General features: G+C 39.0%; 1 protein-coding gene across 1 annotated transcript; it reads left to right on the top strand.

Moving 5' to 3' along the window:
• Positions 1 to 1643: 1643 nt before the first annotated feature.
• elovl4a (ELOVL fatty acid elongase 4a) lies at positions 1644 to 9685 on the top strand. The gene is made up of 7 exons (XM_022190411.2): positions 1644 to 1895; positions 2737 to 2806; positions 3306 to 3493; positions 4620 to 4700; positions 5731 to 5902; positions 7434 to 7561; positions 7728 to 9685. The coding sequence occupies exons 2-7, from the start codon at positions 2740 to 2742 to the stop codon at positions 8049 to 8051; spliced, it is 960 nt and encodes a 319-aa protein (XP_022046103.1). The 5' UTR covers positions 1644 to 1895; positions 2737 to 2739; the 3' UTR covers positions 8052 to 9685.
• Positions 9686 to 18150: the final 8465 nt, after the last annotated feature.

Raw genomic sequence — 18150 nt, 5'->3', positions numbered from 1 at the left:
ATCATCCCCCGGTCAAGTGGCAGAAGAGGAGCGGAGCTGCATCAAGCTACACAGAGACAACGTGAACACGACCGGAAGTGAGGGATGCTGCTTTCAAACAAAAGTCTGACGCGTGCAATTACAAAAAACAAACAAATAATAGAACATGAGGCCACTCGCTGCAGTAAAATACAGCAATTCTCTGCTAAGTATTTAGGTAGAAGAGGGCAACTGGACTCACACGCCTCGAAGTCTGAGATACTAATTATAGGTTAATCTGGCTTTAGGTGTCAATGTGGGTGTGCATGATTATCTGTTTTTTTTCTTTGTGTGTGTGTGTGTGTGTGTGTGTGTGTGTTAGTCTTGTGACCCATCTGACCTAAAGCTACCTTCATGTCACTGTATGCAATGTTTAGTCACATAAACAAACATAACAACAACAACAAAAACAAACAAAAATGACTTAAAGCACGCTGAGAGAATATTTTACGAAGCTGATATCAACAGCTAACTACGCTGCTTCTCACCTAGGCTCAACCGTGTTAGAATTATTTTTTTGGAATCCTGCTTTCCTGCGGTAGATGGGGAATGGGGTTGGTTTTAAAAGATGCATCCATGGTTTGTCAGTCATAAATCAACAGCCTGCCTTCATCAGGCCAATAATTTATGCACCAAAATGTTGCAAATAAATGTATTTTTGCAGGTTTGACAGTGTGCAGGAGTCCATTTGAAATTTTGGAATTGCACCTAATTCTGTAATCTTATTTTATTTAGCTTTATTTAACCAGGACGTCCCATTGAGATTAGAGATCTCTTTACAAAAGGAGACCTGGCCAAAGTAGCAGCCATACAAAATGTATAAGTTATATAAAACAGATACATGCTAAACAAAAAAAAAAAACAATAAACAGTGAAACAATAAAACAGATTGACAGCTAGTCAAGGACAGTGACCTCATAAGAAAAACACTGGCATTCCTCATTCACTGTATTCTTTATAATATTTTTAAACCCACTAATGGGTGTGAATGTTTCTAGTTAAAAGCTTTTTTGAGGATTATTCCATATGGTGCATGATGGGAGAACACAGTTTTGTCAGAGTCTGTTAGAATCCAGGGAACATTCAAAAGCAACCACTTGGAGGTTAGATGGTAACTACTAGAACTGAAAGTGAGAAGGGTGCTGAGGTATTCTGGGAGTTTGCCCAGCAGAGCTTTATAGAGGAACATATACCAGTTTTGTTGTCTACAAATGCCTAGTGGTGTCCAGCCAACCAGATCATCGAGAATACAGTGGTGAGTGAGAGATTTTGCTTTGGAAATGAAATGCAGTGAAGCATGATTCATTGAATCAAGTCTCTTTAAGGTGAAGGAGGCTGCATGGCAGATAGAAAGGTGTTTTCCTAAGTTTTGTCTTTGCAGAGAAAGTAAAGCATGTTTTATTTTTAAAATATAAGCCAATCTTCAGTTTGAGTCTCTAACTAAATTAGAGACATGCACATTAAATGAAAGCTTTTTATCAATCCATATTTTAGTCAATTTATAAACAATCCGTGTTAGATTATGGAATTCATATTTGCTAGTATTGTTTAATGTGACAAAACCAACGACTGATGCTTGGCACTATTTTGAAAGCCTGACCGGACGTTAAAGGTACATTCTGTCTGCCTTGACGCTGGTTCTGCTGCGATCTGAGGAGCAGTTCACTGAAGCAGATGCGCAGTGGAGCTAGTATGGTCCCTTAACGAGAAATTCGTGCCATCGCCGTTCATTCATCGGCCCGTTTATCTCGTTCTGGACTCCAGACCATCCATCAGTTCACATCAAACCCGATCAGCTGATTAGAAGCCGGAACAGCCCACATTGCATGACCTTGCATTGAATGTCATAGACGGGATTTTTTTAAAGCACCGACACGGTAAGGTAATAAGCATCCTCATCCGCGCCGAGCAGCCGAGAAGCGGAGATCGATGTCGATAATCTGGTCCGCTGTGTGATGAGCGCACTGTTGCTTTTTAAACCGCATCTCTCTTTTGAATGAAGCAGTGTTTTCCAGCTCTGAGATGGAAACCGATCAGTATTTTTTGGAAATTGATAATGTGACTGTTCGTGCAGCCCGTTGAAGGCCGGACTGCCGCAGAGAAGCCAAAATTCGCCTCACAGATTAGATTCACACTCTGAGCACACCGGCCCGAGCCTGTTAGAGGTGTTAAATATGCGGCTAGATTTTTATTAAGACAGGATTGAACGTTTTTATTCTGAGGAGAGTTTATTTCGTGCAGGACTGTAGCAGATGCTGCAGCAGCGCCTGATCCGGGAGAGGAGGGGGATCATTAAATCACACCTCCGCGGCTTGTCAGTCCGTCTGTCTGGCTCTCTATAGGACGTGACCCATTTCAATGTAGAAGTGGGACACGAGGCAACCCCCTCCTCTCATTAAAGGGCCACCAGAGGCTGCTGGTCGCGTTCAGGGCAAAGAAAATCTGCTGACACATGCGCTCTGCCGGCCGGTGTCCCCAGCCTTTGTGCGCAATGACGCCCGTGGCCCATCTATCAAGGCCTCATGAGGGCAGAGAGCTGGCCTCCTGCTGGCCTGGGTCTCATTCTGTGATTGGGAAATAATGCAAAGCTCCAGTTTGGAGAAATAAACACAATGACACTGTTGATTAGTAATTGTGACTCAGTGGATTCAGCTCTGTTTAATAAAACACTGTGATTTTTAAAAGCCTCCACTTTCACACTTCTCTGTTCCATTCCAGGTCATGGAGATTGTCACACATTTAATCAACGACACCATAGAGTTCTACAAATGGACCCTGACCATTGCAGGTAATACCCGCATATGTAAATATTCAGTGTGCATGAGAGTAAAGTGAGTAAATCCACGTTTTCGTACACTATGCATACATTTGCAGGTATGAGTCACGGTGAGGGAGCTGGAGTAAAAGGAGGGTACTTCAGTGGGAATTTGTCAAGGAATGAGTCACAGTTGCACAGACTATACTGCAGTAAATTGGCTTTAATGTATTTTAGTTGTTTAAATGCCTCATGCAGGTGAAGCCAGTGAGGGATCATAGCTTTCGTTTAGATTCATTTCTTCCTATGAGTCGGATGAATTAAATCTGCCGGGAATGATCATCTTTCTCTAAGTATTCCATTAAATAAGGTCGACATCAGACTGACCTCCAGACGGCTCACCTTGGGACAACATCCGCTAGCTTCACTCCCACCTGTTTGACCTGCGCTCTCCTTAAAATAAGCTGACACCGAACCCACGTTGTGTCAGTGGAACATTAGGAATATTTATGTAAGAACATCTGTCCCACAGACAAGCGAGTGGAGAAATGGCCTCTGATGGACAACCCTCTGCCCACGCTGGCCATCAGCACCTCCTACCTGCTCTTCCTCTGGCTGGGGCCCAAATACATGAAGAACAGGGAGCCCTTCCAGCTCCGCAAAACCCTCATCGTCTACAACTTCAGCATGGTCTTCCTCAACTTCTTCATCTTTAAAGAGGTAGACTGCTGCACTGCTTTATCTGTGTAATGTCATCTGCTAAAAAATGTGCATTATTTCACCTGCACTGTGTCCTACATTATAACCACTCCAGTTCTTTTAACCTGTTGAAACAGCTTGAAATCACCAATTCAACTCATATAAAACAATTTTCCATCTGCCGAAAATGAAAGAAATATAATTAGTGCATATTTTAAAGATTATAACCCACAAGACAACTGGAAAAGAGATCATTTGAATATGAAGCCAGTACATAAATCATGTCTAAACAAGGATATTAGACAGACCAATATGTACAGCCCAAACATCAGTATCAATACGACAGGGTGTCCCTAAAGTCTAAACACATAGGACATCTCATTTACTACAATTTTTTTGCCTCCGTAGAATAAATATGGCTTTTCTGAAAGATTAAATTCATCTGCTATCTTTGGATATGTCCATCCTTCACGTCCACTGAGTAGTACGGTTCACCTCTTTCTTCTTCGACAAAGCCATAATTAATCAGATTTTATGGACACCCTTTATAATACTGCCTATAATCTAAGCCTGCAATTATTTTCAACATTCATCAAATAGTTCTTTGGTTTATAAAATGTCAGAAAATATTGAAAAATGTTATTCAGTGTTTCTCTAAATCAAAATTATATCCTCAGATGCTTTGTTTTGTCCACAAATGACAGTTTACTATCACAGAGGAGTAAAGAGACCAGAAAATATTCCAATTTAATAAGCTGGAATCGGAGAATGTAGACTTCTAGTTGGAAATCTGTTTAATAGTTTACATCTAATCGATTAGTCGTTGCAGATCTAGTATCGTCTTAATTCTCAGGTTTGATCACGCTACAAACATTTCTTTTACAAGAAACATTAAAGTTTTATGAAGACAAACCTTTGCGTTCACCACAGACACACGTTTCTGGCAGACACTTACTTGCATGTGTCCAGAATCTGTAATAAAGGAGGTGAATCTAAAATTCTCCCAAATGAGTTTTTTAGAGAATCCGATCATGTCATGTGGGTTTAGACTAACCTAATTATAGCATATTTCCTCTCTCTGTCACTCCACCACGTGTTTTTTTTATCTTTATATTTTTATTCAATCAGGTTATTTTTTGTTTCTCAGCTGTTTATGGCGGCGCGGGCAGCTCGATACAGCTACATCTGTCAACCTGTGGACTATTCAGATGATCCCAATGAAGTCAGGGTGAGTGTTATAGAGACACACACATTTTATGATATAAAGCATTCACATTTATAGTACACCTTCATCTGCTCTGTTATGTAACTGACTGTCTCACAGTTCATGCAGCAGTTAGTTTCCTAGAAGGAACAAACCACCTCAGCTAACTTCTACTGATAGATCCACATCTTTGTCTGCTATTGTGCTCTACTCTACCAGAATGATTAAATCTATGTCAGCCTGCCAGGGAAGCTGCATTCTCTGTGGTTTTAGAAACACGATCAGTCCCTGCTCCTCTTATCTGAAAAAGCTGGAAGAGGGATGGTGTTCAGTTTCACCTACAGCTCTGTTGCTCCATGACGTAGTTACATGTCGGTCAGAGGAAGTCAGTCTCAGATGACCCAGACGTTAAGATGTCAAAGATCAGGACAAAGAACAAACATGTTCTTCACACAAATGTGACTTCTGATTATATTCAAGGTTAGAAATCCGAATCCAAAACAACTGCTCTTCTGTTTTTATAATGATATGATAATAGCTTTATGTATATATAGCACTTAAAAAACAAGGGTTTGCAAAGTGCTTTGATAGATAAAACAAAAGCAGGATACCTAGTAGGCCAATATAACCAAGGCAAAATGAAGGGGAATAAAGTTAAAATGATAAAAGATGAAAAAGTACAAAGAGATACAAATTTAAAAAATAAAGCAATAAAAACATTCATAAAAATAGAAAGACAATATCACGTAAAAGCAAGGGTTAGCAAAATGGGTCAGTGATTCTATGAGCCTTCTGTCCTCTGATCAGTGGTAGCTGATCAGTAAAATTGTAAAATTATCTCTAAAATGAAAGGGGAGCCATTGGAGAGAAGCCAGGGCTGAGATAATGTGATGTTGTCTGCTAGAGAGAGTGACTTTTGGTTTCTGAACTATAGTAGTGAAGCCTAGAGTAGATATAAATGCATGACTGACTTTTTGAAGGTATTTTTGTAAGTGTTTGTATTCTCCTCTCATTCTCTGTTTCTGCTTGTTCACCTGTACCTCTCCCCACACAGGTGGCAGGAGCTCTGTGGTGGTATTTCATCTCCAAGGGAATTGAGTATCTGGACACCGTGTTTTTCATCCTGAGGAAAAAATTCAACCAGGTTACCTTCCTGCACGTCTACCACCACTGCACCATGTTCACGCTCTGGTGGATCGGCATCAAATGGGTGGCAGGAGGACAGTGTGAGTAGCTCATAGAGTAACTGTCAGCATTATGGTTTGTGTCTATTCCTACACTGTAAAAAAACCCCTAAAAACAAAACTAATATCCCATGAACTTGGGCAGCAAAAAATACTTTCTATAGCAAAAAAAAAAAAAAAACAGTTTCTGGGCTTAATTTTTCATGATGTCATGTGTTTTTTGTGTTTTTAGAGTTTAGTGAAGGATATTTACATGTGTAAAAACAATGATATTACATATTATACACCACTGTTCAAAAGTTTGGGGTCACTGAAAAATGTCCTTACTTTTGAAATAAAAACATTTTTTTCAATGGAAATACCATTAAATGAATGAATCAGAAATGCAGTCCAGACATTGTTAATGTGGTAAATGACTATTCTAGCTGGGAACGGCTGATTTTAATGGAATATCTCCATCGGGGTAGAGAGGAACATTTCCAGCAACCATCACTCCTGTGTTCTAATGCTACATTGTGTTAGCTAATGGTGTTGAAAGGCTGATTGATGATTAGAAAAGCCTTGTGCAATTATGTTAGCATGTGAATAAAGGTGTGAGTTTTCATGGAAACCATGAAACTGCTTGGGTGACCCTACATTTTTGAACAGTAGTGTATATGAAAAATATTAATTTTCCTAAGAATTTCGTACCATTTTTATAGTTATTCCCAGTTCTAGGTTTTAATGTTTACTTTAGTTTAAGCATTAAAATTTGTGTCATCTATTTTTGTAGTAAAAATTTTCATGTATTTCATAAATACAAGTAAAATGAAAAGAAAAAAAAATCCATAAATTAACAAAAAGCTTTCATTTCTCAAGAATATACTAACAAATTGTAATGGAAATCGCATAATCCATGGTTGTTTACAGTTGGTGACTTTTAGGTTTGCCAAATACATGTTGTCAGTGTGTGGAAATGCAGTTTAAAATGATTGTCACATCTGTACACATCTGTTTGCAACCCTGCATGGCTATACTTATGCTTTGCAAAACTAATTTGCTGAAGTTTAGCAGGTACACCATGTTTACAATATTTTAGCATATTAGCATGCCGTCATTTGCTAATTTGTACCAAACACAACTTGCAACTAAGGTCAATGGGAATATTATCGATTTCGTAAGTGATCTTAAATCAAAGTGCAACAAAAGTTGAGGCACACCAAAATTATGATTTTTCATCCATTTTGTCTGCACCAGATATCATGGAAATGCATCCCAGCAGTTGTTGAGACGTCTCATTGAAAACCACAACCGTTCCCGCGTTATAGATACAGTAATTATGTAAATGTATGCAAAATTTCAAGATCATTACTCCCAGGTTTGAGATATTTCAGTCGAGACAGAACTGGTATCTGACTTAGCAGTTACACCTGCATGTATGGCTGATAAGAAACCAACATTATGGTATTCTTAATGGAAAAATATAGCATGAGATTTACTGAATTGGATTTGAAACTTGCACGTGCTATGAAGCTGGTTCTTAATAATCATGACATATTCTAATTAAAGTGGTTTTCTTTCCTTCTCTTTGCAGCATTCTTTGGTGCGCACATGAACGCAATGATCCATGTCTTGATGTATCTGTATTATGGTCTGGCCTCCTGCGGACCGAAGATCCAAAAGTACCTGTGGTGGAAGAAGTACTTGACTATTATCCAGATGGTGAGATATCACTGCTTTCTGTGGCTGATGACTCTTTCGAAAGTTAATCTTACTGAATATCGTGAATATCGAAGTGAAACACCAAATCTTACACAGTCAGTTTGAAGAGCTGTGAAACCATTATGCAGTGCAAAAGTCTGACTTTGTGTCTCTCTTTGTGTCTCAGATTCAGTTCCACGTCACCATCGGTCACACGGCTTTGTCGCTCTATGTCAACTGCGACTTCCCCCACTGGATGCACTACTCGCTCATCTGCTACGCCATCACCTTCATCATCCTGTTCGGCAACTTCTACTACCAGACCTACCGCCGCCAGCAGCCTGCAAGACGCGACGCCGCCTCCTCCAAAGCGGGCAAAGCTCTCTCCAACGGCACCCTCAACGGGCTCAGCAAAGCCGCCAACGGAGCCGTTCTGATGAGCAGCAAAGACGAGAAGCCCCAGGAGAACTCTGGGAGGAGAAAGAGGAAAGGACGGGCTAAAAGAGATTAGATGAAGGGGAGCCGGAGAGGTTCAGGTGAGGTTTGGCCTTGCTTTGGCTTCTAGGTTGTGAGTGCTAAAAACATTGCAAGACTTAATTTGAGGCGGATTTGGATGGATGGATGTGTTCAGGTGTGATGTGTTTATTTAAGCCATGATCTGAGTTGTTGTAGATAAAACATGAGACAGGCCTTTGTCAAGAGAGGATGGTTCTGTTAGTAAGAGGTGTCAAAGGTCAACACTAAGATGACCATTATCACAAATAACCCAAAATACAGTAGTGGCTGGTCTGGGATAGATCTTTGTATTCCTTCTCTTTATTGTGGTGCCAAGTGCGCTAGGTGTGCTTGAAAAAGTGACTTTCAGTGACTAAAAACTGAGTCTGAACAGTAAGCAGAGTTTACTGGTCCCCTTTGGCATGCTGGGAAGCTACATACATACATAAATGCACCTCTGCTTTAAAAAGACTATAAACTTACATTATTAGCAAACACTGCTGTACTGAGACAGGAATACACATCATAACACATGCACAAACATGTCAGTTTATATTATTTTTTTGGTCGTTCACTTGTACAGATATAAAGCTGATGATAACTATCATGTCATTTCTGTCTTCATCCTATTCAAGCTAGCGTTGATGTTACCTGAGAGAGACTTACAGTTCTGCTGATACTGACGCCTCTGCAAATATCCATTTATATGTGCAGATGAAATTGTCTTATTTATTTTGGGATGTGGACTCTAACTTCTGAGCTTTCATCCTTTAGCGCACAGATGTATTCCAAGGAAGGAAAATGAATCCAGAGGTTTGCATAGAAAGAGGAAGAATAAATTTCAAGCCCATTGAGACTCAGATGATACTGTTCTGTCGCTGTTTCAATATGGAATAGTGATCAACTGTAGCTCACGTAGGGGTGAAATTTACTGGTTTTATTTCTGTGTACAACCGTAAACCTATTTTGTATATCCCTACATGTCTGTAATGTGATGAAACGTCATGAATATTATCTAGAGAAACGATGGATCTGATGATTATCTCAGTGTCTCCCCCTCTGACAGAGCAGCTGTTCTTTTGTCTTTGCAGATGTTTACCTGTCTTTTTATATTATATCCTCTCTGAAGTTGTCGTTTGTCTTCGACGCTGGTGAACATGTTGTGTGCCGAACAAAGACGTGCTGGTGGTGTTCTGGGTTCCCTTTTGTATTTATGGAGAATTCAGAACTAGCTTACAGCCACTTTTTATCATGTGAACTACCTTTGGCACTGTTTTCTTTAACTATCTTCACATATTCAATCAAATATCTTTTTGCATCTGAGCTTTTCAGGCTTGAATTATGTCCTGAGCTGGCTTGAATGTAAATTTCTTGATGTTATTTATTGGTTTATTGGCTATTTATTGTTCTGTAAATACCAGTTTCCATCTAGCTGAGAGTGCTTGTCTGTGTATTTGTCTTCTTTTTGTGTTGTATATATTACATTGTGATATTTTGTACACTGCGCATTTGGGAGTGTTCCCAGCTTGTTAGCTTGGACATTTATACGTCCACATTGCTTGTATGTGTGTTTTTTTCTTTGTTTCCTTCTTTCTTTTGGTATCATATCTTTGAACTCTCTTCAAATTAAACTGAATGCCTGTACAAACACTGCCTTCCCCTAACTGTCTACTGCATGTTGTAGTACATGTCATTGTCCGTCTTTAACCAGAATATCAATTATTTAACTTTGTAAGTGGATCTACTCTGCTTTTACATTACTGGCATGGCTCTTGGCTCTGTGATGGACCAGGAAATGGATGAATGTACCAAAATGCTTTTAGCCATAGTGAACTTCCAGCTTTCAACACTAGAGGGCCCCATGGTCCCATTAACTGTGCATCATTTATTATACAGTCTGCTCACGATATGCACATCTCAGACCAACTTCTGTAATAAAGGTAAAAACCTTTCCTCAAGATAAAGAACTATATTAATCCATATGAGAGAACAATATAATAAGTCTAACTTTTGAACAGACATCTGTGAATAATAAGCTTCAGTTCCCAGTTATTTGGTAGTATGGTCCATTATCAAACCTCATTTTGCACAGTCATGTTTTGCTTTTTTGCTTCATGTTTCTTGTGAAATGGGCTGAAACTCAATATTGAAAAGTAACTTACAGTGCCAAAGAATTTTTCATCTTCCTCTGAAATTTTGCTCTTTTATTGCTTTTCAAGATGAACCATGCTCATTATTTTTGGCTTTTTTGACAAGAAAAAAATCTCTTTTATGCCGAAATGAAAAGTGATTTCTACAAGGTAGCATCAGTAATTACAAATATAAAATGTAAAATAAGTGATTAATTCTAAAAGTTGGTATTTTGTAGATGCATCTTTGGCCACAGTTACAGCACTGAGCCTGTGTGGATGTATCTCAGACAGGTTTGCACATCTGGACAGTGCAATTTCTCCTCATTTTTCTTTGCCAGCCTGCTTTAGCTCTGTCAGGTTACACAAAAACCAACATGCTTCACAGCAGGGATTGTGTATTTTTGATGAGGTGCAATGTTTGGTGTTTGTCAAACATATTGTCTAGTCTGATGACCAAAAGCTCAATTTTGGTGTCATGAGGCCAAAGAACCTTCTTTGTGTTGACTTCAGAATCTGACCACATGCTTTCAATTACTCCAGATTTAATAAGACATTTTCCAACAGTGGCTCTCCAATATAGCTTTGACTGATGAAGAAGAGGCAACAGCTGCTGTATGCACAGCTCTCTCATCTCCACCGTCAGAGGAGTCATAGGTGTCCTGTGGCCTCTCACTTGCCTCTTCCAGGAACAGTCACTTGGCCTGCTCAACACAGATTTACACATGTTCCACATTCATTCCATTTCTTAATAATGGATTTAGCTGTACTCAAAGAGATATTCAGTGATTTGGAAATTTTCTCGTATCATTTCCTGACTTCTACTTTTCAATGACCTTTTCACAGAATTGCTTGAGTTTTCTTTTACTTCCCAGTGTTGTAATATTCAGACACTGCTCTAACTTAACACACATTCACTGCACTGAAATGATTCCAGTTTCAACAAGTGTCCCTTAACGCATCAATTGGCTGCACTTGTGTTAAATTAGATGAGTGACTTTGAAGAGAATGACTACTCACTGTATGTAATCACTTATTTCACATTTAACATTTATAATTAATTGACTATAGGTACCACAGGTGTTCCAAAGATGACGTTCGCTATTCATTTATGTGATTCAAACAAAGCTTTTACTTTGAAAAGTAAATGGTTTCACACAGAGCCCTTTAGATTTTGAATGAAATTCTATATAGAGAGCTGAATTTACAAATAGGCTGTTCGTAGTTAATTTTATATGTGAAAAACTTAACCCAGCATCGAAGCCTAATCTGTCATTTGTTAACATTGTTGTGATGTTATGGCATTTTATTGTGAAAGATTACATGCGCAGCTATTCCCCGGAAGTGTTGTTGACTCTAGTTTTACGGCTATGTTCTGGCGTTACATTGACAGATGAAACGCTAAACGATTTGCAGATGTTATGCAGCACAATAAAGAAACTTCAAGTTGAACAGGTATGATTCCTGACTCTGCATAACACCACAATTGTTATAACAATATCATCAAATGTACTAATTTAGAGACTGATCTTCAACTAACAAGCTTGAATATACTTGTTCATTGAATTCTGGTGTGTTGATGATGATTAATTGTATTATTTAAACGTCTTACCTAATGCATCATAAACCATTTCCTATGTTGCAACTCCACTGTGATGCTCAAACCCATAGATATGCTCCAAACCGGCTACTAACTTCCGCTCCACGATCCGCCATTGCTGTAAGTAAAACGGCCCATTGGAGTGAACAGAAATGACGCAACTCTGTCTATCAAGGGCTCTGGTCTCACTGATCCTCCTGAAGTAACACCTGGAACATACCTGCAGGGCAGAAACTGAACCGCCGCGTTTACTGCATCAGAAACCTTCATAGCAAAGACTGTTGTTCATCGAAGAAGCTCCAACTTTTCCAAAACAGTGATTGGACCAACGGAACCACAAGCTTTTCCCTTCATGGACTGTGGTAAATGGGCATCCACACACAGCTAGCATAGCATAACAGTAAACGCAGCTAAGCACAGGATAGCTTATGGATCATACCAGAATTGGAGGACATTTGGGCTTCAAAATTTTTGAAAAATAAACCTTTTCTTTTACAATTTTCTGTTCCATATTCATCAATAATAGGTAATAAACTATCAAAGTCTTGATTAGCTCAGCTTACACATCACTGGTACCATTTTAATTCCATGTTTTATTTGTTTGCTAACCCACTCTAACCACAGTAACAGGGTTGCTAATCCATGCTAATATTAGATTTTTCTCAGCAGTAGAAGCTAGATATTTATCTAGCTGTTACTGCGGACCAAGAGGACAAAATGACTGATGGAAAAAGTCAAAAGAATGAATTTGATCCTGATAATATGAAGTAGAGTGAGACATTCAATCAAGGCTGCCAATGTTATGAAAATATGAAATATGGAAGAGAGGACTTAGCTTTGCTCTACCCATTCTTTTGGAAAACTGATTATGTTAATTCCAGTGTGTCATGTGATTCTCTGTTTTCTTCTTCTACCAGCTTAAAAGGTTATGTTAGCAGGGTTGCATTCATGTTGTGGGACACACGTTCCATGCATAATAAATATTATTTTTAATATTATGTTCATTAAAAAAACTTCTCACAATTACAAGAGACATCAATGAAAAAAAATACTGAAAAAGGAGGTTTAGATTTCATTTTAACTGTTCATCAGGGGGTGGGACAGGAGAAAAATGGTATCTTAGGAGGAACTCCAGACTTATTTGGTATTTTTAAAAATAATGTCAAACGTTCCTTTCTCCTCGTTTTTTTTTTTTTTTAGATTTGGTCTCGGGACCAGTAAATTTACACAACAACTGCATGTTTTAGTACTTTGTACATAGATTATTTGAAATTTGATGGGATGTAAAATGTCCTTCAATTCTGGAATGACCCTTATGCTAATGTGAATATATGATTTTCTTAGAGTTATAGAGCTGTATGTTGTAGTAAAGTGGTGAAGTTGACATTTTTGCTGCTGCACACAGACACAGAGTCTTTCATGCAAACAAACATCCTATTTATCTAACAGTGGAATCCTCAGAAAATCACACACATGATCTGATTTGGCCTCCGTAGAGAGGACGCTCAAACTTCCAGCTTCAGTCTCTTTTGTTCTGTTTTAACATGTGGGTTTAATGCCTGAAAGTAGAACAAAGAGATATTTAATTGCTCCTGTATGGAGTTAGATTATTCTGTAGATATTGCATGCTTTGCTTCTGTTTACTGTAATGAATGTTTTGTGTACCTGCTGGTCTAGTTAATGTTACTTAAGAGTCATTGGTTCAATTTTTCATCAGAATATCAAATTGATAGTTTCGTGTATTTTAGGAGTTCAGTTCAGTTTATTTGCCATTTGCAGTATAAAACTACGGTGGCCCAAAAGGCCAAACACAACAGGAAAGTTCGACACACGAACGCAAAACGTGTGTCGTATAAAACCACATTGGAACTGACTGATTTCTGAGACTGATCATTTGGTTCAATGACTGATCTTTTCCTTCAATCCAAGGTGGTGCCCAGATTCTCCGTAAGTGGTTTATGGAGATAAATTTAATAACAAGGTAACATGTTGAACCCACAGTACTCCAATATACTGATATTCAGTGATGTGGAATCATCTTGTATCATCCCTTGACCTTTGGTTTTCAATAACCTTTTCACTGAGTTACTTGGAGTGTTTTTTTGTCTTCATTTTGTGGTTAATACCAGAAGAACAGATTCACCAGTGACTTTCATCTTCCAGATATAGGTGTCTTAATATTTTACTAACTTAAGAGACGTTTACTGCATTTAGAAAATCTCCATTTCACTAACTGTGACCTCAAGCACCACCTGGTGAGTCACTTTAAGGGAGATGAGTGCTAATGCAATTCACGCATTTCACATTTTATATCTTTAATTTACTGACATTGCTTTGTAGAAATCTGGTTTGATGTTGCCATGAAGCTGTGTTTTTTTTTTGGAAATTCTTTAAAATAGTAAATGATCAATGATTCAATGCTGAGAAGCAATAGAAGATTAAAACTTCTAAGGTGGGTGAATATTTTTATTGCCCCTGAAAAGACTGAACTTATACCTCTCACCACATGTGACACTGAAATATTGCATAATTTGCTCCACATTTATCTGACAACTGGAGCTTCCTTAGCTCAAGATTTTATATACAAGTAAACAATCAACTTATTTCACAATGTATTATTGTCCACTCCACATCCAGTAGTGTAAATGAGCTTTAGGCCTCCATAACCAGCTATAACATTAAAACACTGCCTGCATGTGAATGTATCAGCAATGACAGTGAAATAGTAATGCATTTATGTTGTGACACTCAGAAAAGAGTCATCATGCGTAAATAAAACAGTTGCATGGATGATAGTGGTTCCAGTACAGGGTGGGGTCACATCCACACGTTTCAAGTCATATACTGATTATCTAATACACATTAAAGAAAAAAGTCTGATAATAATGATAGATGGTGAAAAAGGAAAGAAAAGAGAAACCTCTGTAATTTAAATTTACATTTCTGTTCAATCCTAATTGAATTCTCTTCCCATTTTGATGAGTTCAGACAAAGGTTTCCATGGTAACTGTACACAGCGGCTGTCTCACACTCGTGCTCCCCGACCCCTCCCATCCTGTCATCCCCCTCCTCCAGCCTCCTCTCCTTCAATCAGCCGGGGTCTATGTGGGAAAGAGCAGCAGTGCAATAAACTATTAAACAGGGTTTTAGTGCTTTTGTGTGTGTGTGTGTGTGTGTGTGTGTGTCTGTGTGTGTGGGTGGGTGGATTTGTGAGTGTAGGTGTTGTGTGTACACTGTTGTGTGAGAGATTGAGAAACACGCTTGTGTGTGTGTGTGCGATTCCCCCCGCAGAGTTTGTGAGTGGGAGGCCTCCGCTGGCAGAGGGGTATTACATGGATGATGTTTGTGTTATTCTTCAACCCAGAGCAATAATTTCACAACTCCGTAACAGAAAACCACATCAGCAGTCTTTGCCTGGACGGCGGCCTCATGTTCTTACAGCTCCTTCAGCCCGCTCTGAGCAGTCTGTTCTGGTGGACAAACACGTCTCTGTAGCATAAATACTATGACAAGATGATCTATTGCTCCTCATAAACTGCACTCTAAATGCCTTCAGATGTACAGTTTCTTTCCTATTGAAATACCTCATATTATCTAAATCTTTACTATACTAAGGACCTATTGATGGATACTCAAACACCATACACATTTAGCCTGGTTGGCATCCTTAAGCCTTATATAATGAATTTAACTCTCATTAGGGTTATCCTATCAATGTTTGACTTGCCAATTCCATGTTAATCTAACGCTTTTGTTCAAATCTTGAATGAAAGCAAAAGCTTAGAGAAAGAGAACATAAGGACTGAATGCAAAGGCAGCACTAGACGTGCAGCATGTGTATATATATGTATGTGTTTGGGACATACAGTAAACTCCTGCCAGCATTCTGATGAGTGCATCAGCATTCATTTATGTCACTCTGAATGTGTCACTGTATCTGTGCAGAGCTGCCTCCTTCAGAGACGTCCCCTGTGGATTGCACTGCAAAGTAACAATTTCCCTGCCTGTCAGAAGCTCACTTGATATCTGGAGCACAACAACTGAGACCGGAGAGAGAAAGTGTTTTTTTATGCCTTGCAGAAGAAATGTATTGCAACAATATAAGACTCCAACTTAGAAAAAAGCTCCCGACTGCTTCACTGGCAGAGAAGAAAAATCAGCAAATGCATATGATTTTTTTTCCAAGAATAACTGTTAATAAAAGCTTGTTTACTCTGTATTTTGTGGCACAGTAGTCCAATTAGCTCCATGTTAAATTCTGTGTGGATGCCAAAGCTTCTATTTACACTTTATTTATGGCAATTACACTATTGTACCAATGTGTTGTGTCGAGGATAAAGTGCACCGCGATACTGCAGATTATTTCTAATGTTCCACAGTGACAAGTGCACTGCATGGGATGTCTGTCCACACACGGTGTTACTGAGCCGATCTGGGTTAAGGGGGCCTGTGAATAATGGAGGGAGTGAGAGTGTGAAATGAATGAGGGGGTTATTTTTAGAAACATGTTCATCAGGGCCTCTCTTACTCCGTCTCTTGTATCCTGTCCTCACCGCTGCTCTTGTGCTCACACTCCAGTGAATAGAGTGAGATAAGAAACCAGGAAGCAAATGATTCAAGGATATAGATGCATACATCAGAACAGAAAACAGTGACAAGGATTGAAATTTTCAAATAGAAAAATGTCAGACTGTGTAAATTATCCAGCATCACACAGGAATTAAAAGGACTGATATCTTGTTTTTTTTTAGCCAGTTAGCACTTTGTTGTGTCCATAATCCTGACTGAGACACATAAAGGTGACGTCTGTCACTTTAATGCAAGCAAATGATTGAATAGTCCTGAGGCAGAAGGTCATTAGAGGTGGGGGAAGTGGTGAATTTGTGAAAGGGAGTGCAAGACCCCAAACATCTGTTATCCTACTCGGAGAAAAAAAGGATCATTGTTGTTCCGCAAATCTGGCTGATTGGCTCCGCAGCATTCTGTCTGGCAATTAAAGCATGATTACAACAGATAGAGTAGCTGCTTTTCTGCAGATTAGGATGTAGTGTTGTAAAAAGCAGCCTTGACAGAAGCAAATGGATTGTACAAAGGTAGGAGGCCAAGAGCTGTGGTTACTGAAGCCTTGACAGAAGCTTAAAGCCGATGCCATAAAACTTACAGAGCAGAGCAAATCCCAGCTTTCACTCCAAGCCCGTCTCTGGCACTTCTGCAGGTTTACTTGTTATTTTCCTCACACAGTGGTGATGCAGACAACACAAGTCCACCTTTGTTGTGTATCTTTATCTCCTTTTTTTTCTTATCGAGGTTAAGGAAGCTATCGATGCAAGGCCAAGAATTTATAACTCAAAAGGATTAGACAAGTTTGGCGCTGACAGTGTAATACAACCAAATCAGAATGATGATGCTGTGAGTTTATGGTGAGCCCAAAGGCCTTTTTCCAAATAGAACAATTGGTCCTCCCTAACCATTTCCACTGGAAAGACTCACACTAACCTGTTTCCAAACCTAACCTTTTTAATTTCCATTTCGTGCCAACACAGATTTGAACAAATGCCGGGAGAAATGAGTGGCACACACAAGTCTAAATTAAATTTCTTATTTATCCCCTAAGAATACTCAGTAAAGCCGAGCCTCCCCGATCCAAACACTGAGTAATGCAAGTATGGAAGAACTGTGCACCAGCTTCAGTTTGGGAATAGAAGTAAAACAAAAATTAAGATGACAAATGGGAAAAAGAGAGCAGCAGCCAAGAAACAGTAATAAGTAAAACCAAGATTTTGAGACTTTCAAAACAAAACATCGCTGCTTTAGAATAAGAGCCTCTATGAATTAAATACAGAATTTCACTAAAGGTCACAAATGAACATGTAACTGAAGTTTACATGTACGTATATGTTAATATACATATTTATGTGTAATGTAATTTTTAATCTGAGAAAATGACACCAGATTGTTTTGGAATCAGTAATGAGTTATGTAACGATCAGTGTTGGTTTCTCTGTCTGGCTGTTTGTCTGTTTGCAGCATTACTCAAAAATGGACTAATGGATCTGGATGACATTTTCAGGGAAGGTCAGAAATGACACAAGGACCAGGTGATTAGATTTTGGCTGTGATGCGGCTTATAATCTGGATCCATGGATTTGTTAAAGATTTCTGTATCATTGCAAGATAGCAGCACGGCATCACTGTAACTATGACGACAAGTGAACACTACGTCAGCTGCCTGCTGACGATCACATGATTGCGATCCTACTACAAATTCACTGTTGTAGACTTTTCGGGACTTATCTTTCGGAAAAAATATAAGGAACAATTGATTAAATTGTGGAGGTGTTTCTGAGTCCCATCAATTCCTGTCACCTGCTACATGTTTAGGTCAT

Source organism: Acanthochromis polyacanthus, chromosome 12, assembly GCF_021347895.1.
Source record: "Acanthochromis polyacanthus isolate Apoly-LR-REF ecotype Palm Island chromosome 12, KAUST_Apoly_ChrSc, whole genome shotgun sequence".
NCBI lineage: Eukaryota > Metazoa > Chordata > Actinopteri > Pomacentridae > Acanthochromis > Acanthochromis polyacanthus.
Note: the sequence above shows the minus strand (reverse complement) of the source record. Positions and strands in the feature narration are given on the sequence as shown.